Raw genomic sequence first — 12,157 nt, forward strand, 5'->3', positions numbered from 1 at the left:
CCTCAACATCAGAGTCTGATCTCACTAATGCTCCTCAACATCAGTCTGATCTCACTAATGCTTCTGTAGATTAATGATCACTAATCCCCACAGACACAGTCCAACATCTAGTGGAGAACCTTCCCAGAAAAGTGGAGCTGAGGGGAACAAGACGTTCTCAACAAGTGCACATGGGTACGATGGACAGGGTGCACTTTTGAACGTATGGTGCATGTTGAAATGTTACCTCCAGAAACAAATACATGCAAATGAAGTAGAATATTTTACAAAATATTTTATACTGTGTTGAAAACTCTAGATTATACTGTGTATGGCTGTCCAGCTTTTATAGATGTAGAGGAATATTTAAAAGAATAAATATATTTTGTAAAAATGCATTATTATGAAACAAATAAAATGATTAATTTAAAAAATAAAAATTAAAGATAAGTCTTTAATTTGTCTTTAATTTGATTCATGATTCAGACATGGTTTCTTTAAAAAATTCCAGGATGTAATGTAATCCAAGGTTTTGATTAAAGTTTGAATAATACACCTCCATGTAGAGAAAATAGAAACCCTGATGGATTAAGTGCCTCAGATCCAGCAGTACTGTTATAGTCTCTAGTCCAGTGTTGATGTTTTTATTGGTTTTATTGGTTTATTATTTGCTGTTATTATTGGTGTTATCAATAGTAATGAAAATCAATCAATCAATCAATAAAATCACTGACCAGCAAATGAATGAGTCCAGAAATGCATTGCTTCTTTATTGTACTGATGTGAAAGAGACATTTTTGTAGTATATGTAAGCTGTATACAGTTTTATATTCATATACATATGTATAAAAAAATCAAAGGTGTTTTTTTTTCTTTTTCTTCTCCTTAATCTTTTTCCCTCATTATACAAAACACAACCTAGCTGTGATCAACAGGTAGAATAAACGAGAAGATGGGTATGGGGAGGGGTTTTGTTTGGTTTTTTTTTTTTAAACTCACACGGTCACCCCACCGAGCACACTTCCCATCGGTCAGGAGGGTGGACCGGGATGTGCTCTGACCGGCTTGGAGCGTGTAGCAGTTATGCAGAATCGTGCGACCGTCTGGACTCATGTTTTATCACATCACTCTTTTAATTTAGTTAACTTTGTCACATGTACATTACAGCACAGTGAAATTCTTTCTTCGCATATACCGTCCTTAAGGGTTGGGGTCAGAGCGCAGGGTCAGCCATGATACAGTGCCTCTAGAGAAGGGGGGGTTTGAGGGCCTTACTCAAGGGCCCAACGATGGCAGCTTGGTGATGAAGGGTCTTCTTCTGGTCAACGACCCAGAGCCTTAACCATTTGAGCCACCCTTAAATCCCAGCTCAAAATTTTCCTCTTCAGAAAACCATCAGTGAGATTTTTCTACACTATTAAAGGAAACAGGACTGGAATAAGATTCTTTTTATTTTTTAAAAGACAAACTGCCTCACAACCTGGAGTCTGACCTCGGGAACTGGACAACACAGTGAGTCGCATGGTAAAATATTGTCTAGCCCATGATTGGCTGGTGGTTGGTGTGAAAGCCGCTCTCTGTGTGAAGACGGCCTACAGCTTTTGAACCGACAAGTGGTAGATATACGGCATACAGACTGTATAAACACTGAATTACCACTTCATCAGGTCTACTCAGTCCTTTTACACCTACAGAGTGACCAGTAATATTAACCTAACAAAATAATATAAATAACGGACAGTAAGTGCGGAGAACCCGAAACCTGTCGACTTCGTATGTGTTTATACATATACTAGATAAATAAAATCACCAGAGTGAACATGAGGGTTCGTACTTTGTACCTTTTGAGTGAAGTGGACACGGACATGGATGGTCACAGATTTGCTACAATTTTGTGTAGATGTTTTTATACAACGTTAATAAAAAAAATCTCAAATACAGACATTTTCTAAAGAGATTAAAAAACACAGAAATACTGCAGAAAAGTCAGAGAAAAGGATCACAAGGATACTGACTGCAGCTGTGATGATTTCAGGAAACTTCATCCAGATGTGATGATGATGATGATGATATGAGCTATATGACTGACTGACACACAGGTGATTTGACCGATTCATTTCATCATGCTACATTTCCAGTCAGATTGTCCATTAAAACAAAATACAGACATGTTGACCTTTTTTTTTCTTTTCATATCGTTAAAACCTCTACATTTAGCTGTACAGAGCTTTATCTGAATAATTCATCGACAAATCTGAGCAAGATGTCGATATTTCTGATTACACTGTCTTGTTCTCTTCATCGACACTCCTTCACATCGTCCAAAAAAAACGACCTTTAACGACTAGCTGCTTTACTTGACTCGTCTATCGTAAAGAAATGGGACAGATTTTCATTTATTGCTGGATTGGACTGGTGCAGAGTAACACAGACCACTCCTCACTTTCCTCACAAACTTTCACTTTCCTGCCTTAAAACATGACCAAACTGACTGGATTGTTTTGGGGAAAAAAATAAAACGATAATTCACAGCCTCTCTGATCATCCAGTTCATTGTTATGGCACCTAACATCATATTTTATTTTTGTTCTTTTCCTTAAGAAAGCGATCTCCTTGCTGCTATGCTAAAGAATACCGGCAATGCTAATGGAAGGTTTCTGCTGGTGGCAGTGAGGTGAAGTGGCTCTGCTACATTCAGTAACATTGGAGTCGCGATCGGGATCTGACCAAAATGCTGATGATCCCGATGCACCTGCTAGCTGGCAAGACATTCGTTGCTAGCGTGTGTGCCTAAGCTAATGAACAAAAGCTAATGTTGCTAGCTAGCATGACGACGTTTACTAGACAAAATTAGCTTCAAAGTGTCTGTAGATATTCCATTCATTTCGATTTGTTCAACCTGGATGCTAATCGCCTCACGATGTTTACTTCTTTTAAATGATATGCTTGCTGTGTTTACTCACTCAGAAGAAGTAAATTTTCTCATCCATTTTACACAATTTCTGATACCTTTTCCCACCACTTTGATGATGGTAGGAGAGAAAATTCTGTTGGCGACTGATGCTAAACGTAATTATGCAGGAACGTTAGCTACAAGGAGCCTTTTCTTAGCAATTCATCGACACATCTGAGGAACATGTTGACCTTCCAGAATAACCTCTCTTGTTTTTTCACCAATCGCTCAACAACTAGCGATCTCCGACATTAGCTCCATTCCTGTGCGGTATAATGAGTAAAGGCCCAGGCTAGGATGGCGAGACTCCTCCTAAGTGTGTGTTTATGGCGAGACATCACAGACCTCACTGAGGAGAACAGAAGAAAAGCGACTATAAGCAACAGGAACAGAGGATTCTGGGTAATCTAGTGAGGTATAGTGTAACGTCTAGCTCCATAGCACCGTTTACTCACTCCAGCTACGACTACCGCTAGCTATTTACACGCTTACGTAAGATCGGCTCACGTTATATAACCGTGTTATAGGACAGTTTAGGAGTTTCATCGGGTTTTAAACACAAAAGTCTATTTCAAATTTCAGATACAGCAGAATTCGGGCTGGAATATTAATACAGAGTGGCATTCTGGGTAATTTCCATTCTGAAATAAGACTTGCTCTGGCCATTTATTTAGCGCTAAATATTTCGGGAGCAGATGAGGAGAAGTGTGTAGTAGTTTGAGATCATCGTAGATTAGCAGGAGGTGTGTATGAGGCAGTGTACGTTGCGTTCATCTTTTGTTCTTATATGAAAACGAGACGTTAACATTTTTTTTTGGCTTTAATAATTTAGCTGTGATATTTCACCTCTGCTTCCCTTCAGATTCTTCTCCAGGCTGAAATTTAATCATCGCTCTTGAACGACCTTGAAGAGATGCGTCTCAGTGATTACTGGGTAAATCGGCTTTAGTAGCCAAAGTAGCGAGTGCTGATAATACGGATCATTAAGTGGGTTTTTAAAAAGAGCAAGAGCGCGTCATGAAAGGAGGAGGACAGGAAGGGCTGAACACATCAGGGTTTTCCAGGTTCTGTGATTTAAGAATGTTTTAATCAGATTGGTATTTCTACAGACGCTGATCCTTCATGAAAGCAGAATACGGTTTGAGAAACCTTAAACTGGGTGGAGTCTGTAGAGCCGCTGACATGACACAGATTTAGGAATATTTTATATGTTTGGTGAAACATTAATAAGTCAAAATATCATTGTTATTATTATTATTTTTTTTTTTAAACAGATGAACGCAACACACTGGGGAGCAGGAAAATTCCACAGAACCCACATTTTCTTGTAAGAGCTCCAAATATCAGATTTGCACCCATGATGGATCCTGGACCTTCTGAGGAACACCACAGATCCTGGACAAGTCCCTGTTTTGTGTTGAAACTGATCCACTAGGTTTGTAATACTGAGAATGAGTGACCGGTGCTGGTGTGGGGACGCCCTCGGTGCGCTTCACATGGAAATAACTTTCTATAACAGTTCTATATCTAATTTATGAGTCAGAGGGTCAGTTTTTGTTCAGCAGACATCACGGCTGATTCTGTACATGTACACTACAGGATAGCCCTTGTTTTATGGAGCTAAAATTGAATTCTATGCCAACACGCTAATCCGTTAATTAACACTTTAAAAAGAAAGACGTTCACAAAATGAACTGACTTTAGTTTTCTTCGGGAATATCGGTTAGAAAACGAGACGCCCTCGCTAGAGCCGAGCTCCGGGACACGCCGTTCAGTAAGGACTGGAGCTGAGCGAGAAAGGGGAAAGAAGGGAAGGACGTTTAAAGAATATTTATAAACATAAACAGAGAACACGGACGGCAGAAAGCTGCATTATACACAGACCTGAAACGGCGTGGTTGGTGTCTACGTGTCTGTGTATGTGTGATTTCGAAGCGTTTCCGGTGGTTGTACGGCTGTGGAAAATGTATCATCGTGTTGTAATTTTCACTTTACTCTGCATGTGTGTGTGTGTGTGAGATAGAGAGAGTATATTTTTAACCAAGGTGAGATTTCCACCCTGTGTGAAGTAATGGGAATGAAGGTGTGAGCTGTGAAGCAGTAGTGAAGGTGCAGTAACACACTGTGCCCTGCGGGGGGCGGCTTGGACTCTACAGCGCGGTCAGGCGGCCGGTGAGAGCGGCCTGCAGCTCAGACGGCAGAAACACTCCGAGCTCGGTGATGATCCCGCCCGTGATCAGCTGATGAGGAGTGACATCAAACGCCGGGTTCCACACATCAATACCTGCAGAGAACAGTGACACAGAGTGTAACAACCTACAGCATAATAGAGAGAGAGAGAGAGAGAGAGAGAGAGAGACACTAAAGGAGATGGAGAAGGGGAGAGACACATGAAGAGAGACTGAGATGAAGTGAGAATGAGGATGAGGGAAAGAAAAAAATGAAAAATGAAATGAAAGACGGGGAAAATAAAAATAAAAACAAAAAGACAGACAGAACCGAGAAGACGTATCTCTGAGCCGAGTCATCACATCTCTGTTCACATTCACTCTGGATGAAACACACTCGCCATGATGTTTTATTTTTTACAACACACAGTGTGTGACTGATCTCAGATCATCGTCTTCTCTCTCAGTGCTCACTCACCAACACACACACACACACACAGCTGTTACAGTCTGTCATTAATTAAACTGCTCCCACACACACACACCTCAAACATGTTTAATTAAAAGACAGCTCGGTACAGTTTCATCTCACAGACTCTTCTCTCCCTTTCTCGCGCTCTCTCTCTCTCTCTCACACACACACACACACACACACACACACACACACACCCACCCACCTGGAGCAGCGACAGGGATGCCGTTGATGCTGGTGAGCTCCTCAGGTGGTCTCTCTTCAATCACGATGTCTCTCCCACTCTCCAGACTCAGGTCACATGACGTGCTGGGAGCTGCCACGTAGAACGGTATCCCATGATGCTTTGCAGCAATGGCCAGCTGGTAGGTGCCCACTTTGTTGGCCGTGTCACCGTTAGCCACCACCCGATCTGCCCCAACAACGACGGCTAAACAAACAAACACAAAATACAGTTTGCTGGAGTTTCTTTCCCAAAACATCATGTGCACCAACAAAGGAAAATACAAAAAAAGAAAAAATGTTTTCATATGAAATGACGACACACACACACACCTGTGATGCCTTTCTCCCTCATGGCGAGAGCGGCCATGCTGTCTGTGATGAGCGTAGCAGGGAATCCCTCGGCCACGGCCTCATACGCTGTAAGCCTGGCTCCCTGGTTATACGGCCTCGTCTCTGTACAGTACACCCGCTTCAGACGCCCCAGAGCGTGCAGCGATCGTACCACACCTAAACACACACACGGTAACATAGATATGGGTTATGGTCTGGATTACACACTCACACACACACACACACACACACACACACACACACACACACACACACACACACTGACCGAGAGCAGTGCCGTATCCGGCAGTGGCCAGACTGCCCGTGTTGCAGTGTGTGAGGATGGTGACCGAGTCTCTTGGCACGCCGGACAGGATATGCTGGGCTCCATAGTTACCAATTTTCCGGTTATCGTTAACATCTCGTTCCAGCATCTCCTCAATCCAACCAATTACACTACAGAGGGGCGGAGCCAAGAGAGGAAGGTTAGGTAAAAATTACCACAGAAAGAGCTAACTTTACCACAGAAAGTTATTGTTAGAGCTAACTTTACCACAGAAAGAGCTAACTTTACCACAGAAAGTTATTGTTAGAGCTAACTTTACCACAGAAAGAGCTAACTTTACCACAGAAAGTTATTGTTAGAGCTAACTTTACCACAGAAAGAGCTAACTTTACCACAGAAAGTTATTGTTAGAGCTAAATTTACCACAGAAAGTTATTGTTAGAGCTAAATTTACCACAGAAAGAGCTAACTTTACCACAGAAAGTTATTGTTAGAGCTAACTTTACCACAGAAAGTTATTGTTAGAGCTAAATTCACCACAGAAAGTTATTGTTAGAGCTAAATTTACCACAGAAAGTTATTGTTAGAGCTAAATTTACCACAGAGAGGTATTGTTAGAGCTAAATTTACCACAGAAAGTTATTGTTAGAGCTAAATTTACCACAGAGAGGTATTGTTAGAGCTAAATTTACCACAGAAAGTTATTGTTAGAGCTAAATTTACCACAGAGAGGTATTGTTAGAGCTAAATTTACCACAGAAAGTTATTGTTAGAGCTAAATTTACCACAGAAAGTTATTGTTAGAGCTAAATTTACCACAGAAAGTTATTGTTAGAGCTAAATTTACCACAGAGGTATTGTTAGACCTAAATTTACCACAGAAAGAGCTAAATTTACCACAGAATGAGCTAAATTTACCACAGAAAGTTATTGTTAGAGCTAAATTTACCACAGAAAGGTATTGTTAGACCTAAATTTACCACAGAAAGAGCTAAATTTACCACAGAAAGTTATTGTTAGAGCTAACTTTACCACAGAAAGTTATTGTTAGAGCTAAATTCACCACAGAAAGTTATTGTTAGAGCTAAATTTACCACAGAAGGAGCTAAATTCACAACAGAAAGAGCTAACTTTACCACAGAAAGTTATTGTTAGAGCTAAATTTACCACAGAGAGGTATTGTTAGAGCTAAATTTACCACAGAAAGTTATTGTTAGAGCTAAATTTACCACAGAGAGGTATTGTTAGAGCTAAATTTACCACAGAAAGTTATTGTTAGAGCTAAATTTACCACAGAAAGAGCTAAATTTACCACAGAAAGGTATTGTTAGACCTAAATTTACCACAGAAAGAGCTAAATTTACCACAGAAAGAGCTAAATTTACCACAGAGAGGTATTGTTAGACCTAAATTTACCACAGAAAGTTATTGTTAGAGCTAAATTTACCACAGAAAGGTATTGTTAGACCTAAATTTACCACAGAAAGGTATTGTTAGACCTAAATTTACCACAGAAAGAGCTAACTTTACCACAGAAAGTTATTGTTAGAGCTAAATTTACCACAGAAAGTTATTGTTAGACCTAAATTTACCACAGAGGTATTGTTAGACCTAAATTTACCACAGAAAGAGCTAAATTTACCACAGAAAGTTATTGTTAGAGCTAAATTTACCACAGAGAGGTATTGTTAGACCTAAATTTACCACAGAAAGTTATTGTTAGACCTAAATTTACCACAGGAGGTTATGACAGAAGCTCAAGTTAGAAGAGGAGGATGTAGGTCAAAATCTTTAACATGTATGATTTAGGTACATGATTTTTTATTGAACTATCTGTGTGATATTTAAATGGCCTCTGTTCGTAATGAACATGATATAAACAAGACTAACTAGTCATAATAGAGTTATTTGCTTTTAGTATAGTGGCCGAGAAGTGCAAAACAAAATGACAAATCAGAATACAAAATAAATTCATAACCACAAGGACGATTCAGACAAAGCAGAAAAGGTAGGTATATCCTTTAATCTGGAATAGTTTGATTTTCCAAACATTCTTCAGGTGTGTTTTTAGAGATTGCAAACTAATCTTGACTCCATGATACACTATCAGTATATCCAACATCACGCCATATGAACATCCTTCCTCACAGTAGCGCTGAATGAACTCCATTTTCTTATAAAGATAAATATATATCTTTATTTTCTTTAAAAGATTTTAAGTTGCACTACTGAAAAATGGTTTAAAGTGAAGGCAGAACTCCACACATGTACAAGAAATAAAGTTAGATACACAATTTCCTACTTCCTGTATATGTTGAGTGACCAGAGTCTCGTCCAATCAGAGGTCAGAATTCCATTCACAAACTATTCCTACATTTTCCGCCTTGTCTGAATCGTTGTTGTTTTCTGATCTGTTATTTTATGTTGCACTTCTCGGCCACCGTATTTTATCCAGTGCTCTTGTACGTTTCTCTGAGCTGCTCTCCGCTTTTCTCCATGCTCTCGTTCTCGGTGAACTCCATTAGCTCTCGTGCTGCTCGGCCCATGTTGACAGCGGTGGGCCGTGCCGAGGTCAGGTGACACAGAGACTCCCTGATGAAGGACACGGGATCCTCACCCCCGGCACCGGCCCGCAGCTCCACTGCCAGGCTCAGGCAGCCCACTATGGCAATTGCAGGAGCACCACGCACCTAAGGGGTCAAATGTCATTAGTCAGAATGGTCATTAGGTGCACTTAACTGAGTAATCTTTTTATGGTGGATACACAATGTATATACAGTACTGTGTAAGTGTCTTAAGCACAGAAAACACAGACAGAAAAACCAAAATCAGCTGAAGAGTTCAGGTGACCAGCCTTTTCCTTTACACCTGCATTAAATTCACTCCAGTTCACTCATGCAATCTTATAAATAAATAGACAGACAGAGAGACAGACAGATAGATAAATAGATAGATAGAATGGATGGACAGACAGAAAGATAGATACACAGACAGACAGATAAGATGGATGGACAGACAGATAGTCAGATAGATAGTCAGATAGATAGTCAGATAGATAGTCAGATAGATAGTCAGATAGATAGTCAGATAGATAGATAGATAGATAGATAGATAGATAGATAGATAGATAGATAGATAGATAGATAGATAGATAGATAGATAGATAAGACGGACGAACAGACAGAAAGACAGATGGGTGGACAGACGGATAGCCAGATAGATAGATAGACACAGACAGACATAAGATGGGTGGATGGACAGAGACAGATAGCCAGATGGATAAATAGACAGATAAGGTGGATGGATGGACAGACAGATAAGATGGACGGACGGACAGACAAACACACAGACAGACAGACAGACAGACAGTTGATCCCATGAGGGGAATTGACTTTGAAGAGGTCCTGCCACAGTTCTTCCTGGCTTCAGTTTCTGCAGTAAAACCAGACAGCTTCAATAATTATAAATTTTAATATAGCTTAACTTTAAATTAATATTTTGTTCCATCTGCAAACAGCTTTCACTACTTCATCTTACTTCCTTTAACAATACACAAAACCCTCTAAAGGTCCGCATTTCCATGTGTTTGTCTTCTGTATTGAACTGTAATCCAAGATCATTCTAACGAGAAGCACAAAAAAAAACATCATAATCTGTAAAATATTGTTTTTATTACACCACTATGTTCCAGGAAGTGTTATTATCTTTATGAAACTCCTCTGCAGGAAGAAGAAGAAGAAAAAAAGTTATTACCATAACAGCAGACTCTAGGAAATGTTATTAATGACATGGGCTCTATGGTGATGCTTAAAGACACTATGACATCACTACGACATGTCAGGAACGCTCGTCAGCGTTACAGCGTTGTCTTTTGAGATCATGACCCTTTTTGACGAAAATGATTGTGGTTCTGACGTCAAACTGTGACATGTCAGAAGGGAAAAGTTATGACCATCATGACGTCATACTCGGGGAAAGGTTCCTAATATTATGAAAGCTGTGCCTTCTGACGCTTCGGAAAAAGGAACGTTCTCTGAAATGTTCTCTGTGGGAAAGGTAGCACCATCATGAAAAGTTCTTAGCTTTTGACATCACACCCTGTGAAACCATATTACGTTTATGACAACATACTACAGGCAAAGTCTTTACGTCTATGACATCACCTTTACATCATCCATCGAAATGTATTCACCTTTACGTGAAAAGTGGTACCTTTCTGCTTCATGAAAATTCTCACCTGTGTGACATTGCATTCTGGGAGAAAATTATTATGTCACTCTCAGTTAAAGTTATTAGCTTTATGTCATCACACTGGGGAAAGGTAGAGCCATTATATGACCATGAGAAGTTTCTATTAATACCTTCAGCTATGTATAGATAGGTAGATCACTTAAGTTCCACCAGCTGTGTTTAGTAGCTGTGACTGGATAAATGTCTAAATTTAGAGACAAATATTTTGGAATAAAAATACTAGTTAACGCTTCAGCAAATCTCAGCTCTCACAGAAGGAGCTCGTAGTGTTTAAGAGACACACAAAAGAAAATAAAAAAATAAAGCAATTTCAGCTGGCGGGTGCGCGTGCAGACAGCTGTGCAGAAGTCTCGTAAAGGGGGGAATAGCAGGAAGAGAGCTAAGTGAAGCTAGCTGCAACATCAATAATTCATGTTGCAGCTAGGTTGGCTGTGACAGCAGGGCGCGAGCACCTCTAATTAAAAACGATGACGAGCACCGGGAAATAACTGGACCGCACCGGGAAACGGGGGAGACGACAATGCTTGTAAAAGTGACACATCACCGAGGAGGTGGAAAAAAAAAGAAAGAAAAACGATTGGAGTTTCCTTTCATACAGAAAGGTTCCGTTCACTTTGGCCGGTTAAGACAGCGCGTGAGCGATGCTGTGTGGTGCTCGAGCACACCGACGGAGACGCGGAGACGCGCGCGTGCGTACGAACGAACGAACAAAAGCGCTTGACACAAAGAAGCGTCTGCGTGCCTCGCGCGATCTAACGTTCTTCACGCACCGTCTCGTGCAGGGAAGGGGGAAAGGGGGAAAAAAAAGAAAGCAGGCTGACTGAGAACAAATAAATGCAAAAACAAACAGATAAAATGGTAAACGGAGAGAAGTGAAAGAAGACTTGCTGATCTTTCCTACCTTCATGCTCTTGATGGCCTCGTATCCGTCCTGCACCGAGCGGATCTCCTCGTACACGGTCTCTCGCGGCAGCAGCAGCTGGTTGAGGATCTGCAGAGACCCGGCCCGGTACCGGATCGCTTCCAGCGTCATGACCCTGCTTTTAGGCGTGCTCAATTCGAGTGCAGGTTCCGGTTAAGCGCGAAGGATAGAGTGAACAAAAAGAAAAAAAAATCTTCAAAAACACCGAACACCGGGGCCGTGTTCGCTCGTGAAAGCCTCGCGGTGTGGGCGCGATTTAAAGGGGCTACACGCGCGCGCAGCAGCAGCGACAACAACGCGCACTGACTTGACAGAGGGACCTCTCGCGGAAGCACGTGCTCATTCCGGCAGGAAACGCACGGCTCGCTTTTTTTTTTTTTAAGCCACGCCCACCGTTTTTGGTTCTCTTGCGCGCGCTCCCGTCACCTTAGCATAGGATGGACAGGCGCGCACACGTCAGACTTCACACACTGACCCTTGGACGGATGGCGTGGAGATAAAGATAAATAAACAGAGATGGATATTTATCTCTGTGAGGACCTTCCTCTGTCAGAAGTGCTAATAAAGCTGA

At 41.0% G+C, this 12,157-nt stretch overlaps 1 protein-coding gene across 1 annotated transcript; it reads right to left on the bottom strand.

Annotated features, from left to right (window-relative positions):
* Positions 1 to 728: 728 nt before the first annotated feature.
* On the bottom strand, positions 729 to 11,933 carry mri1 (methylthioribose-1-phosphate isomerase 1). Its single transcript, XM_058380726.1, has 6 exons — positions 11,566 to 11,933; positions 8,880 to 9,103; positions 6,414 to 6,583; positions 6,128 to 6,304; positions 5,778 to 6,002; positions 729 to 5,216 (listed from the first exon to the last, which is right to left on the bottom strand). The coding sequence occupies exons 1-6, from the start codon at positions 11,695 to 11,697 to the stop codon at positions 5,083 to 5,085; spliced, it is 1,062 nt and encodes a 353-aa protein (XP_058236709.1). The 5' UTR covers positions 11,698 to 11,933; the 3' UTR covers positions 729 to 5,082.
* Positions 11,934 to 12,157: the final 224 nt, after the last annotated feature.

Source organism: Hemibagrus wyckioides, linkage group LG26 (genome assembly GCF_019097595.1).
Source record: "Hemibagrus wyckioides isolate EC202008001 linkage group LG26, SWU_Hwy_1.0, whole genome shotgun sequence".
Taxonomy (NCBI): Eukaryota; Metazoa; Chordata; class Actinopteri; order Siluriformes; family Bagridae; genus Hemibagrus; species Hemibagrus wyckioides.

Bases quoted from the DNA above. Each gene is read 5' to 3' on its own strand.
- mri1 (XM_058380726.1), bottom strand. From the start codon at position 11,697: ATGACGCTGGAAGCGATCCGGTACCGGGCCGGGTCTCTGCAGATCCTC. The intron at 9,104-11,565 runs GTAGGAAAGATC...TTGACCCCTTAG, and splicing joins AGGCCATCAAGAGCATGAAG to GTGCGTGGTGCTCCTGCAAT. The intron at 5,217-5,777 runs GTGGGTGGGTGT...TGTTCTCTGCAG, and splicing joins CATCCCTGTCGCTGCTCCAG to GTATTGATGTGTGGAACCCG.